This window comes from Equus quagga, unplaced genomic scaffold (genome assembly GCF_021613505.1).
Source record: "Equus quagga isolate Etosha38 unplaced genomic scaffold, UCLA_HA_Equagga_1.0 73442_RagTag, whole genome shotgun sequence".
NCBI lineage: Eukaryota > Metazoa > Chordata > Mammalia > Perissodactyla > Equidae > Equus > Equus quagga.
This window is the reverse complement of record NW_025802777.1, coordinates 11,068,251-11,083,373: the sequence shown is the minus strand read 5'-3', so window position 1 is coordinate 11,083,373 and position 15,123 is coordinate 11,068,251. Positions and strand designations below refer to the sequence as shown.

The window sequence follows — 15,123 nt, the reverse complement described above, 5'->3', positions numbered from 1 at the left end:
GGGGGCTTTGGGGAGAAAAAGGAAAAAATAAAATCTTTAAAAAAAAAAAAAAAAAAAAGATCTGGTAACCAGATGAAAATTTCCAAACACAAAGGGAGGGGGAAAAAGACTGAAATTCTCTAAAATGTTAGTGGTATTTGGTGGATATTTTCTTTATTTTCTAATTTAAATTTACCTAACTTGCATGAATTTCTAAATAAAAAAATTAAAATTCATGGACTTAAAAATGAAAAACTTTGTATCCGAGCCACAAAAATGTATTTCTGCAACTTCTGATTATAAATATAACAAACATATAGAATCATCATTATCAGATACAACTTGTGCATGGAATAAATCTTGTCTTTGCAGTTAACAGTTATGTTTAAACCAATGGCTTGTAAATCTTTTTTTTAAGGTTTTTTTGGTGAGGAAGATTGGCCCTGAGCTAACATCTCTGTTGCCAATCTTCCTCTTTTTTTTTTTTCTCTCCAAAGCCCAAGTACATACTTGTGTATCCTAGTCGTAAGTCATTCCGGTTCTTCCACATGGGATGCTGCCACAGCCTGGCTTGATGAGCGGTGTGCAGGCCCATGCCTAGGATTCAAACTGGTGAACCCCAGGCCACTGGAGCAGAGTGCATGAACTTAACCACTTGGCCATGGAGCCAGCCCAAATGGCTGGTAAATCTTTAATTAAACTTTCCAAAATTACTAAAACAAACTTTTAATAAATTTAACATTTTGCTCCTTTAAATCTTTATAAGAGCTGACACCCTTGTGGATATAATGCCCAAATCTGAGAAATCAGTTTTAAATATATTTTTTGCTGATATCTATGCATTAAACACAGCATCCCTTTAATTACTGATATATAATTTACTTCTATGTAAATTCTGTTTACTTTCCACAGAGTCAAATCCTTTGAAATCCAAATGTTTAACCAATTTTCTGCTTGCTTAGACGAAAGTATGGAGACAGGATAGGTCTGGCATTAATATGAAATATTTCTAAGATGGAGCACATTTACAAGGCTTTTTAAAACAAACAGTAGGGGAAAAAAAACTGTACTGTCTTCCTGCTCCTACTGAACAGGGTCGTTGGTTTGACAAACACTACAAAATAGCTCCATTTATTTCTCCATAAAATTCCATTTTCAGATTTCTAAAGATCTAAACCAGGTATCTTTACAAGCAACAAACAAAGCTGTACATAATAGTCTCAAGTTCAAAGGGTTAAAAAAAAATTTCATAGTTACTTCTTCCTACATTTCTTTACCTTACTACATTTTCGCACAAACTCGCCGACTTTTCTTAGTTCCAGAATTTAGAGAAAAGCTTTACAAAATACACACATAAGTGCAAATATACAGTTAATATTAAATATGAAAGCACTTTTGGGTTAAGTAGTTATATTTCTATGTTAAGAAAATTAACAGAATACAGTAACACGGCAAACAGTAGTTTAAACTTCATCTGCATTATTTCCCACTTTTTAATTCTATCACCCAGCCCTAATTCTGTTACCATTTGCTGCTGGAAGAACTAATTTTCTTAGTAGTCAATTTCTGACGACTTATTCTGTAAAGTATGCTCTAATTTATTCTTCATTTAAGACTAACTCCCCTACCATTTCCAGGGGACTACTCGTCTCTTTAGAATCGAGGCTGCCTTTTAACCCGTCCAGTTCCAGCTTTCCACAACAGGTCATTCTCCATTCCTTCCCTTCCATTTTCTAGTTCCTGTTCCTTTTTGGTTCATAAACTGCGATCAATCCTGAACTCCTTCCTTTCCACTTGCTCAAGCAATAGGCCAGGAGGGTGACTTTAGGAAATGCCAAATGTTTTATCCATGTTATTGCTCTATTTTACTAGCACAGATGCCAGGTTTCAAAATCACTTTTATTATGCCTCACTAGTTAACCTTGTACCCCCGCAAAGTTGGTTATAAAACATTTTTGTGAATTAAATATTTCATCCTAGACTTCAATGGAAGAAATAAAAATTGGTTCTAGCATATAAAATCATTTGATTAGAAGAAAAAAAATAAGAATTATTCCCTACATTATGTATTTTATTTATACCCAGTTATTTCCACAAAGTTCTAATGACTGGACCTATGCACAAGCATTGGACTACAAATGAAAATGTTAGCATTCATAAAATCCCTAATCAATTAAAAAATTTAATTGTGAATATAAATTAGTAAATGAAATATAAATGCTTAAAAATATATCTTAAGTTCTGAACACTGTATCTATTGCATTACTATGGACGACTTAAATACTCAGCAACCTTCACCATTCTGAAACTTGGACAAAGTCTTCCAAATCGCATACATTATAGTACACGTGCTACCAAGCTTCAAATGTGCACAGGTTGTTTAGGGAGCCCTCTCCCTTCATAAACAATCCAGAAGACAAAGATCAGCTGCTCAAAAAACTCCTCAACAGCCATGTGGGGCTGTGGACTGGGCTCAGGTGGGCTGTTACAGCACTCATTCAAACCTCAAACTGCCATTTCTACACTGTGTGACCTTGGACAATTCACACCACCTCTCCAGTTTCCTCACCTTTAAAATGGAAAGAACTCAAAGACATATAAACATAATAAAACACCTAACCCATCAGCTGGCATCTGGTTGGTATTTAATGAGCAAATACAAGATTCCTTTCCTGTCCATTACTTGAACTGGCTCCACTGGATTACTTCTTAAAATAGCATGTAAAAACCAAAGATATCCTTTGAACAAACTTAGGATTTAAGATCAACAAAATAATTTACAAAGCCACTCAGAAGCTACTAGATATTGTTTTCAACCTGACAGAAAATCAGATCAAGTGACAACACAATGAAAATGGTGCTAGAACCTAACGTTTTTCTTTTTCTTTTAATAGCTTTGAGAGTTAATTCATATACCATAAAACTCACCTCTTTAAAATGTATGGTTCAGGGGTTTTTATTATAGTCAGAGTTGTGCAACTATCAACACTATTTAATTTTAGAATATTTTCATCACCCCCCAAAGAAATTCCATACTCATTAGCAGTCACTCCCCACCCCCGATAATCTACTTTTGATCTCTATGGCTTTGCCTATTTTTGACACTTCCTATTTTTTTTTAAAAACCTAACTTTATAAAATATGCTCTTACATTTACTAAGCAATGGTAAAGACCTTTATAGAGATGTAAATATATCTCCAACTGAACCCAAAACTTGGTTGTCCTTTCTAAACTGTATCATTCAGCATCTCTTAATTAAGGCAAACTAGGTGATATATGGCCATTAAAGTTTAAAGAATATTTTAGCTATTTCCTAATGGCTTTAAAAGGCATATTATGGTAAATTCCCATATTATATTTCCTTTAAGCAATGTATTACAATTCTACTTCAGCTAAAACTCAGCTCTGACAAAGTCAAAGGAGGAAACAAAGTGGAATACTCGTGATACAGTGCATAAAGCTACACTGGGGAGAGTGCAGATGGAGATTTACAGACTACAGCGTTGGACAACTACTGCTCTCTATGGACAGCACACCCAGAGTGGGACAAAAGGAGAAGTCCACCCACGGGCAGCCACTGAGTGGGTGAATTGTCTCTCAAAACTCTAAATACAGTAATAAAACACTGAAAATTGTTTTATCATCACCAAGCACTAGCAAATCTAAATAATATCAGGGATAAAATATTCCTTCCTCTAAAATATTTTGTTGACTGAGACTCTTAAACTATTGCTGTGGTTACTGTGGAATTTCAACTAATACATGTGTCAAATCTGTACATTTTTATTACATATCCTTTAATAAACAATCTATTTTAAGTGGAAGTTCATTAGGAAACCCTTCAGTTATGTGGTCAGGGCCCAAAACATGCAGATTTGCTACACCTGTTCATTTGCAGTCACTGCAAAGAGGTTCAGGACAGCCTGCACCTCGGGCTCAGGTTGTCTCTCCAATCCTGTGGTTCCTACATATATAGTAGGAATATACATGTATATATATATTCCTGTGTTTAAACAGTACATCCAAAATATGACAGCTGTGTCCAATTCTTCTTTCCTGAAATATCTTTTTTTCTGGTATAAATATTTACAGTCAGAATCAGCCTTGAACAAAGGTATAGTGAAACACCAAGTTTGAAGATCCAAGAACAAAAATGGAGAATGTCAATGCTACACAAGAGAATGTAAGGAAGTGGATATTTACCATAATTCCAAAAACGTTTACCAAATACAACAGAAACCTGTATTGAATTTTTAGGTGAAAACATTTTAGCGAAATTTTTTTTGACTGATGAGACATATGAAAGTCATTAGAATCAATGCTGAAAAAAGACGGACAGTATTGTGATTTCTAGAAATTTTTTGTGAAGTGGGCTTTTTCTAAGTTTCTGCTAAAAGTAACCTTATGCTTCAGATTTCCCAACTGTTTGCATCTGGCACTTCATGTACAACTTTTTGTAATTAAAATTAATAGCGCTTTTCAATCAATTATGGGTGAAGGTAAGATTGGTAAATCTGGCTCTAACTATCTACTGAACACAAACATGTAAAGATCAACTCCGACAGTCACTGACAAATATAAATATGCAGAAGGTAAGGCTTGAAAACAAACTGGAAAACTATTATTCATTAGTGCCACAGACTAGTATGTAGACAAGTTTTTCTACTTTTTCCAAAAAATGTATTAATGAAATTTAAAAATATTAATCAACTACTTTTCTCCGTTCTAATAGTTATTTGTAACTGGCATGAAGTTCAAGTTTCTTTCCTGGCCGATTTCATGATTATTTCTGAAAATTTTGTTGTAGAAGGGGGATGTGCTAAAAAAAATAAAAACTTCTGCTCTGGATGTCAAATATGCTAGGTATGCCACTGCTCTATGGTCTCTTCCAACTGGGATTACTGACCCACATTATACCAAAAATCACCAATCATCCAAAGACAAATTATAACCTGTAAGAGGTACTTGGATGGCCCTCCACTTTTCATCTCCCCACCCCTTCATCCCCAAACCTTGGCTTCTAATTCTTAACTCCACTCCAGAGTTACATTGCATTTCTTGCTAAATTCACTCCTAATCTGTACAATGCTTCACTGGAATATCAAGGTTTCTATATATTTATAAGCCTTCACAAGCACCAATAAAGAGCTCGAACTATAAAGCAATGAAATGTAATCAATAAACCCTGCAAATATTGAACAGGATGGTGACGAAGGCATAATAAATTATAATAGTTCGTGAAATCTTCTAGTTCTCAAAAAAAATCCTAACAGTACACTGTTAATTACACTTAACACAGAAATACAGACATGTCTCTTCTAGACTAAGCTCATGACAGATCTTGGTAAGGCCTAATCCTAATGAGAATTTATTACCAACTCTACCTTTTCTGTGGTTCCACAGGAACAGAATATTAATCAACCAATGTTGCCAAAACTTTGAACTGCCAATAGGTAAAGTGCTTATTCCATATACCTGATGACATTAAGTAGCTTTTGTTAGCTCATTATTAAAGTTGTATACTGTTGCTCTGAAGTATGCTAAAAAAAAAAAAAAGGACTCGGCATTTTGTCTCAACAAATGTTAGGAATGTTCATCATTTATGCAACAACTTTTTTCCCCACCATTTTATGTCAAAATATATTTAAAATGAGATTTGAATGTGTGCAAAAATCTATAAAGAAGTTACCTGGAATGCTGAAGTAATTATATTCATTTGTGCTCCACGGCAGAGGACAAGAACCTGCAATTTATATCTGGTAAAAAAACAACAAGAAACCCCCAACAAAACACACACGCAAAAACCAACTACCATTTTGTCAACTTTTTATTAGGTATATTTATCTCCTGAATTCTGTTTCACAAGATTTATAAGCCAACTTTTCCATTACTCCATTTTTTCTCTGAATCAGTTCCTCATCACATGTCCACATAAGTTTTTTTTTTTTTTAAAGACTGGCACCTGAGCTAACATCTGTTGCCAATCTTTTTTTTTTTCCTCCTTCTACTCCCAAAAGCTCCCAGTACAGGGATGTATATTCTAGCTGTAGGTCCTTCTGGTTGTGCTGAGTGGGACGCCACCTCAGCATGGCTTGATGAGCGGTGCCATGTCCGCATCCAGGATCCAAACCAGTGAAACCCTGGGCCAGTGAAGCAGAGGGAGCGAATCTAACTACTCGGCCATAGGGCAGGCCCCCATAAAATTTTTTCTGAAACAAAACACTAAAGAAAATGATAGACTAGGGAGGGGATATTTTCTTTTTTTTTCTTTTTTTTTTTTTTTTTTTTTTAAAGATTTTATTTTTTCCTTTTTCTCCCCAAAGCCCCCCGGTACATAGTTGTGTATTCTTCGTTGTGGGTTCCTCTAGTTGTGGCATGTGGGACGCTGCCTCAGCGTGGTCTGACGAGCAGTGCCATGTCCGCGCCCAGGATTCGAACCGACGAAACACTGGGCCGCCTGCAGCGGAGCGCACGAACTTAACCACTCGGCCACGGGGCCAGCCCCGGGAGGGGATATTTTCAACAAGAACATGACTGATAAAGGCTGCTACAAAAAGCTCTGAAGAGCCAGCTTGATTCTATTCCACTCACCATAAAGCCAGCCATCTACTGTTGGTAGAGACAAGCAATTCTCTGAGAGTCAAGAAAGAAAATAAAACTACAGCTAATTTAAGAACCTTCTTTCAACTCTTTGTCCACTTCTTTAGGCAGACCTCTCAGAAAGGAAGGAATGATCAAAACCAACCGAAGACTAACAGTACAGGTTAAAAAAAAAACTTAAGAAGGTATCCTCATCATACGATCTAAATTCTACAAGACTATCACGCCTAGTAACCAATAGGTAAAATATGCAATAGTCCACATAGAACAATTTCCAGTGGGGAACAGGAAGGGGCTGCAAGTTCCCCACTGAGACATGGAACTCAACTCTTCCTGCAGGATAACACGTAGTTCAAGAATGACCGCCCAAGCAGATAAGTGTACTAACAAAAATTCATACATGAAGTATGCGTAAAGCTTAATTTCTGATTTTAAAAATGAACATAAAGGTACTCATATTTTCTCCCTGCACTTCAAAGTAGCATTATATGCTTTTCAGTGGTCCGTGAGGTAAAAATTGGTTTCATATTAATACTAAGACATTTCTTGACCTTTTCATTTTCACAAGTGTACAGCAGTGTTTTCCAGAGGCTACCTGATGTGTAATTGCAAGACACTGAATGAAGAATTAGATAGGAGAATCTAGGTTTTATTAAAACAAAGTTTAAACGAGATTTGCAAAAATGTAAAATAATGTCACTTCCCACAAATTTGTTTTGTTTTGGAAATGTTATTTTGAATTAAAATTGTTATTTATGTTAACATGTAATGGGCTTATTCTTTTTACTAAGTGCATTTCTCAGTTTAAATTTCCAATATGGTAAATATCAACAGATATAACCCAAGGATAAAAAAGCTCTCTGTGGGGGCCAGCCTGGTGGTGTAGTGGTTAAGTTTGTGCACTTCGCTTCAGCAGCCTGGGGTTCAAGGGTTTGGATCCTGGGTGCAGACTTCCGCTTGTGAAGCCACATACCACACAAAATAGAGGAAGACTGGAATGGATGTTGGCTCAGCTACAATCTTCCTCAAGCAAAAAGAGGAAGATTGGCAACAGATGTTAGCTCAGGGCCAATCTTCCTCACCAAAAAAGAGAGGGAGGGGGAGGGAGAGAGGGAAGTGCGCTCTCTGTGGTCCTTAACTTTTAAGAATTTAAAGGAGTCAAAATCCAAAAAGTTAGAGAACAGCAGTCCTTACACAAGGAGACATGTTTGAGAAAGTTCACTGCAGTGTTTGTCATCAAAAAATGAGAAACAACTTAAGTGTTCATCAACCAGGGAACCAGATAAATAAAATATGGTTTAGTCACACAATGGCACACTACACAGCAGTTAGAACTTAATATATGGTACTAACAACATTTGAGCAAAAAAACACATTACAGAATATGTACAACATACCACTCATGTATATCAAAACACAGAATATTACATATCGTTTATGGATCATAGAGATTGATACTAAATTATTATCTGATTGCCTCTGACTGGGGGAATGGGACTTGGGATGGGAGAAACAAGGACTTTAACTTTATAATATTTTATTTTTAAATTAAAAATGCTTAACATCGTAACAACTGTCAGTTCTTGTTATATTTTCTTTGCACTCTTTTTGTACTTTAAACATCTTAAAAATCAGAGATGTTGCAAAAAAAAAGTGAAGGGGAAGAGAGATTCTTCTGGATTTAGAGAAGATTGATTAAAGGTTAAAAATGCAATCAATGGATTTAAATAATCCAATCTATAATATTTATTCATTCAACAAACTTATGAGAAATACCAAACTCTCCACATTAAAGTGTATAAACACAGAACACTTGATCACTGATATTTTTCACTCATCTTTCATCTTTTACAACACTTAACACAGTGTCTTGCCATAAAAGTCCTCTATTAAATGGGTGTCTTTAACAACTCCACTTTTTTTAAACTTCCTTCCTTTCTGTATCAGAGAGATTGACCTCCTTTCCCTGTGCTTCCGATCTGTCCCTTTCCTCTTATCCACAATTTTGCTTTAAGTTAACTAATCCCTCTTGCTGCCTGAAACTATGCTTTTCTATACCTCCACCCTCAACATGCTCAAGTTTCTACTCCCATCTAACTGAGACCAGGGCTTGAACACCACTTACTAAGACCTTATATACATACTACACAAACATAACGCAGGACTTAGCACCAGACTTCGCTCTCCCTTCCCTTCCTGCTTGAAGCAACTTTTCCCTTGAATCCCTCACAACTATACTTGCAAAAACAACTACTTTACATTTGCTACCTCTTATTTCCTTATCTCCCCTATCACCATTCAACCTTAAACTTCAGATCCTCTCACCCTCAAACATTTTAGCGGCCTTTTTCTTAAGTCTTAACCAGACCACTCCTCTGGTATCATACAAAGCATCTTCAGGCGGCAGTCAGGATGGGGAGATCTGCATTCAAATCCCAGCTCTGCCATTAGCTAGCAGTGTGCCCTTGGGCGAATTCTCACTTAACTTCTTTGAAAATCAGTTTCCTCATTTATAAACAGCTGTCTACCCTAGGTTGTGGGAATATTAAATTAGATATGCATATATAAAGTACCCAACATGACAGAGATGTTAACTAAATGCTAATTCCTTTTCTTTCTCTCTCCCTGTTTTCTCCAGGGCACATCTGAGAGCGACTCCCAGATGTCTCCTTCTCTCTCTCGGCTGCCTCGAAGTTTGAGTCCTAGGTGACCAACTGCTTGTCAAAAACTTCGACAAGACCGTTTCACTCACACTCAAATTCAACCTGTTCAAAAACCAACCATATTTTCCCCTCCACTAAATATGCTTTTGATGACTGCCTGACTTGTGTGAATGGCAAGCACCACTCTCCCTGCACTCAGACTGTGGGGGCGAAAGGTGCTTTTAAAGCCTATCAGATGCCAGGGTCCCTGGATTCTTCTGGCCCACATCCTTCTCCTCCTCTCCATTCCCTCTATCCGGCCATGCCAAGTCCAGATTCTACTTGCTTCTCCTACCTCAGTCCCTAACCCGTCAATCTTCCCCAAATCGCTGCCTTCTACAATACATACTACAAATCAAGCAGCATTTTGTTATCACTCCACTACTTAAAACCTTCTGTTTATCCATAGCCTAACAACGGAATTCAAACACATTTGATACACACGAAGCTTGTTAGGCTCCAAACTACTCAACCATCCTTACTTTCCAGCAGCCTCCAGGGTCAAACTACTGTTCACTTATTCCTCAGTACTGCTGCCCTTTAAACACTGTTTCCTACACCTTCTGAAATCCTGAAACCTGATACCTTCTTCTCTTCCCAAATCTTCCATGATTCCCCCATGGCCATCCCACAGCACTTTATAAGGGCCCCAAAGGAAGCTGTTTTTATCACATAATAAAGTTATTTGCCTAAGTCTGTGTCCTCTATTATTTAGGCTCCTAGGGGGTAGAGATCCTTGGTAGTACCACAATATTCAGAACACAGTTTTGCAGCTGAGCAGACACTCAGAAGTTTGTAAAATAAAGATAAGATTCGGGAGATTTGAGGTTACAGGGAACTTAACAACATTTCATGAATGGGGAGAAATAACTGAGATGCGCTACAAATCAAGCAGGAACAAGAAGATAGATTTTAAAGTTAGACTAATTTCTCCAGAAGAAAATTTCTTCAGAATAAAGTTTAGCAGAAGAGAGTGGGAACTGGTAACATACACCTAACATAATGCAGTTGCATTATGATAAAGTTGCAGTTGATAAAGACTAGCAACGGAAATGAAAATTATTTAAGGAGGAAAATGAGCAATGATAAGAAAATTCTCATTGTGTACATTTAAAAAAGTTAAAATACCATTTTCTCCTTTCAAGGAGTCAATGTCATTCCTAACTCTGATTTTTCAAAGAAAAAATTACTGATCACACTTTTCCAGAATCGACATGAGATACTTTCCTTAATGTGTTTAATGTCAGCTTCCATAATGCCTAAATCAGAATTAAATACTTCTGATCTTAAGAAAACAGTAAAAATCTTCCTCCTCATTCATTAAAAATTGCTATTAAAAATATTCAACAAGTTTTTACCTCGAGAAAGAAATGTACCTATAATCTTTAAAAAGTTGTTGCACCATTTGTATAAATTCTCATTCATTCCAACAAGTATTTGCCAAGCACCTGCTTTGGGGGGCGGAGGAGGGAAAGAAGAGAAACTCCCCGCCCTCGCGGAGCCAACATTCCAGTATATTTTACCTTCAGGAAACAAAGTCATCTTCCAGCTGGAAATCTTTGGAGCATTATCACAAACTCTCTAGCCATCAAAAATGAGGAAATATTATTTCATTATTTTGAAAATCACCACTACTGAACTTTGCAAGGCACTGTCCAACACCGGTTGCAACTACTGCAGTTAAACCATTTTATGGACCCATCCGTTGAAGACAAGTAGTCTTTTAGGATAATTTGTAATGCAATAAACGGTCCTAACTGCAGTGTTACTGGACGGTTCCAGATCACGGCACCGCGAATCGAAAAGAAAGTTATCGCACCCCAATTCTGTTACAAGCAAAACTTCAAAATCTCATTGCGAGATGCGGCAAGTTTTCACGCCGTACCAAGACACGGAACACGACTACGTCTGATTTTTTTTTCAGCGCTGGGTTGATCTTTTAGTATTTGGAAAAGGGTCATAATCCAGCCCAACACGTGACAACAGTTTCCATCCTGCAACTACATTTTAAATCGTCAGTGGTCAAGTTCCCTCCCCCCAAATCGATTCTGATAAATGGGAAGTGTGGACTCCGCGCTCCAAGACCGGCACCTGGAACCAAACTAGAGAGCTTTAAGGCGGCAGGCAGCTTTGTTCCCGGTTTTGGGAGGTTTTCACATGTAAATGTGCCCGTAGAAGGGAGTCGAGGATTAACTAGTGCAGAAGGGGCGCGAGGGTGGGGGACTGGCGGCCACGGCCGGCTTTCTAGCGGACCACGGCGGGGCAGACTCTTCTCTCCCAGGCTACTTTCTAAGTGTCACGTTGGGGCCGCCGAGCCCGGAGAGGGTCGCGCCCGAGACCCGGTCTGGGAAGCAGCTATCCCTCTCCGTTCACGAACCCCACTGCCCGAGTGGGCGAACCCCGGGGGCTGGGACCTCTCCAACTCCTCCCCGCCCCGGGATCAGAGTCCAGCGGCCGCCGCGCCGCGGCCTGAGCAACAGGAGCGCCGGGACCGCCGCTCCGCCAGCCCCGCGACCGGCAGATGCTCCCGCTCCCCCGCCCCCAACCCCGCCCGCCCGCCCGCGCTCCTTTCTTAGCCCCTTGCGGGCTCCCGGCCCCGCGAAGCCGGCACCGGCGCTGCCCCGACCCGAGAGCGGGCGAAGTCCGAGGCGCCGGCGCCGCCGCGGGCTGGGGAGGCCGGCAGGGGGCGAGGGGGGCAGCCCGAGGTCGGCGCCCGGGGTGGGCGGTGGGGGAGGGGTGCGGGGTCGGCGCCGGGGGCCGCCGCCGCCTCCCCAGGGCCCCAGGCCGCTGCGCGCAGGCCCCGCCGCCCCGGAACCGGGGCAGGAAGCGTCCCCACCCCGACCAAAGCTTCAAACCTCCCGGCGGCGGGAGAAACGGCGGCCGGCGCCCGCGGCAGGCCCGGCGCCCGCTGCCCCGAGCACCCCTCACCTCCTGGTTGAAGGCGTTGACGGCGTCCATGTTCGCGCTGCGGCGGCGGCTGCCCCGGGCCCGCCGCTCACATAGACCTCGCGCCGCGGCGGAGCGGGGCCGGGGAACCGGCCGGGCCTGAGGGGCGGGGGGAGGCGACGCGCGGCGGAGCCCGAGGCCGGGCAGGAAGAGGCTGCGGCCGAGGCAGAGGCAGAGGCGGAGGGCTGGCGGGCCCCCTCTCAGTCCCGTGCGGAGGATGAGGGAAAAGAGGCGGCGGCGGCGCTGGGCTCCAACATGTCCGTTTGGCGGTGGCGGCTGCGCTCTGCGTCTCGCTGACACGGCCCCCCGCGCCCTCACGCACTGGCCCACACTGGCCCGACCGGCGAGCGGGCGGGCCTCTCTCTCCCTCTCGCCAGCGGGATGGCGGCAGCGGCCCGAGTCCACGCCGCGCGGGGCACCCTGGGACGGCTCGGGCCTCCCAGCGCTTCCTGTGCCCGGCTCCAGCCCCGCCCCGCCCCGCCCCGCACGCGCTGGCCCCGCCCCAGCCCCGCCCCGCGCGCCGCGCGCCCGGCTGCTGGCGCGTGACGCCGGGACGCCTGGCGCTTTCCCGCCGGCGGCCGCCGCGGGCCCGGGAGGCGGCGTGGCGGCGAGGCTGGGTCCCGGTCAGGGGCGCGGGAGAGCGCGGGATCCCGGCGCCCGGAGGCCGGCAGGGAGAAGGCCCGCGCACACGCGCGCCCCTGCCCGACGCGGCGGTGCCCGAGTGCGTTTGTGTGTGCCCTGCTGCCCAGGCAGGCCAGCGCCCGGCCGGGGCGGGCGGGCATGGAACCGCTTGCTCTGCGCTGCCTGGAACAAAAGGCGCAGGACTTAACCTCAGCCCGCTGGGCATGCATTTGCAGGCTCCCGTGCAGCCTCCGCCGATGCCGCCCGGTGTCTGCTCTAATTGTGCGGGTTAACTCTGCGCGAGCTGAAGCACCGAGAAGGACGTCCGGGCGCTGGATATCCACGCTGGCCTAACGGAACCCCTGTGCAGCCTCGTGCCGCGGGAGGAGTGGATTCGCTGTATTTGATGTCGATTCCCCAAACCACGTTGTTTCTTTTTGGTGGAAGCCCTTTGCCTTGATTCACTTTCCTTGAGTACCTACTCTCTGCCGGGCACTGTGCTGGGTTCTGGGGATATTAAAATAAAAGAGGATTTTTCTGCCTGCAGACAACTCAGTTTAGTGGGGAGACAGGCAAATGAGCAGATAACTAAAGCGTGGTAACTATTAGGGCAGCGACCCTGGGGAACAAAGAAGAAAGATACTCATCGGACTAGAAGTCCAGGAAGGCTTTTCAGAGGAAGTGGCACCCAAGCTACATCTGGAAGGAGAAGAAGCAGCGATTGAAGAAGATGCTTCCTCCCGACTGATCTTGATGAGAGCTGTGGCGTCACCCTCCCCCAAGGAGGACCAGCTAGAGCTGAGGGAGTGAGGTGGACTGAGAGGGGGTGGCTGAGACCAGGTCCTGAAAAGTCTCTGTGTCCTTGCAAGGAGGTTGGAATTTGTCCTCACGGCACTGGGGAGCCGAAAGGTGTAGAGTAGCAAGAGTGGAGTCAGGGAAAGAATGGCCCTAGTCCTAGGGGATGCTGTGGTCTTAAGGGAATGGAGTGGAGAAGGAGACGACTATGAAGTTAAGGAAGAGGGAGGTGTCAAGGAGGATGCTCAAGGTTCTGGCGTAATAAACAGTGTGCATGGTGGGTTTATAAGTCAATTTAGGGAATATATGGGGAGGAAGGAATCAATTTGAGTAAAAGCAGAATAATGGCTAACACTTGTGTATCGTTTACCATGTGCCACGGTCTATCCGACATGCTATTCTGTGTTATTTCATGTAATCTTAAAAGGCTTCTGTATGAGGTGGCTATTAGTAATGCCCCTGTTTTATAGTTGAGGAAGTGAGGCCCAATTCAGTTAACTAATGTGCCCAAGGCCAGATGGTTTCCTTCTGGTGCCTGTGGAGTTAGAGCTGCCCCTGGGGCAAATAAGTGAAGATGTCTAGGAGGCAGTTGGGTAAACACATGTGGAGTCAGGAGAGATGGCTGAGAGGAGGGAGAGATCTGGGAGTCATTAGTGCACAGCTAGTGGTGGGAGGAGCTGAAATAGACACGGGAAACAAGCCTGGGAAGGCAGGTGTGTAACGTGTAAGCAGTCGGAGTAAAGAGGCAGAGATGGGAGAAGGAGTCAGCCCTGTCCAGTGCTGAAGGTGGAAGTCAGCAAGATAAGGAGTGGAAAGTACCTGATAGCAACTACGACCTCAGCAGGAATGTTGGCAGGGATAGTGAGGGCAGAAGCCAAACTGGTGTGCACTCAAGAGGGAAGGCGGCAGGAGATATTTTACAGAAACTTGGCTCTGAAGGCAAGTTGTGAGGGCATCACGAAAAAGCTGCAGGATGAAGGAGAGTGTGCTTGTTTCTTTTAAGATTGAGAAACTATTATTTGTTGAAGGAACAAACAAGATAGATCTCAAATATTCTTTTCAGGCCCGCCATCATCTACTTCATATCACTACCTTTTTATTTCTCGGCTCAGCAACCATTATGTTTTTTAAACCCATTTCGCTTCTGTAAGAGTTGTCATCCATAGGAGCACCAACATTGCATTAGAAAATGCAGTTTTTAGTAAATCTGTCTTACCCTTTGGCTTTTCTGGATATTCATTGTTTACCAAATACTGTCCAGGATCCCCACACTGTATTTCCAGCCTACTGCGAAGGCTGTCAAGTATGTCATTCCCTGGACATGTCAGAATGGACAGAGCTGGGCCTTTGCTTCAAATAAAACGCTCCCTGTTTCTCCACGTGGGCCCATTTAGCAGCTGGTTGATGTTGAGACATCGCCCCCTTTCATTCATTAATCACCTATCAAGCACCTACTTTGTGCCAGGCGCTGTACTGAAA

The 15,123-nt window shown here is 43.0% G+C and overlaps 1 protein-coding gene across 2 annotated transcripts in view; it reads right to left on the bottom strand.

Annotated features, from left to right (window-relative positions):
* The window catches only part of LOC124234257 (SR-related and CTD-associated factor 4-like), a 60,688-nt gene extending 48,004 nt beyond the window's left edge, over positions 1-12,684 (bottom strand). For both annotated transcript variants that reach the window (XM_046651507.1, XM_046651508.1), the window contains exon 1: positions 12,211-12,684. In XM_046651507.1, coding sequence (XP_046507463.1) covers positions 12,211-12,240 — 30 coding nt within the window. In that variant the 5' untranslated portion in view covers positions 12,241-12,684. The remainder of the gene's footprint in view (positions 1-12,210) is intronic.
* Positions 12,685-15,123: the final 2,439 nt, after the last annotated feature.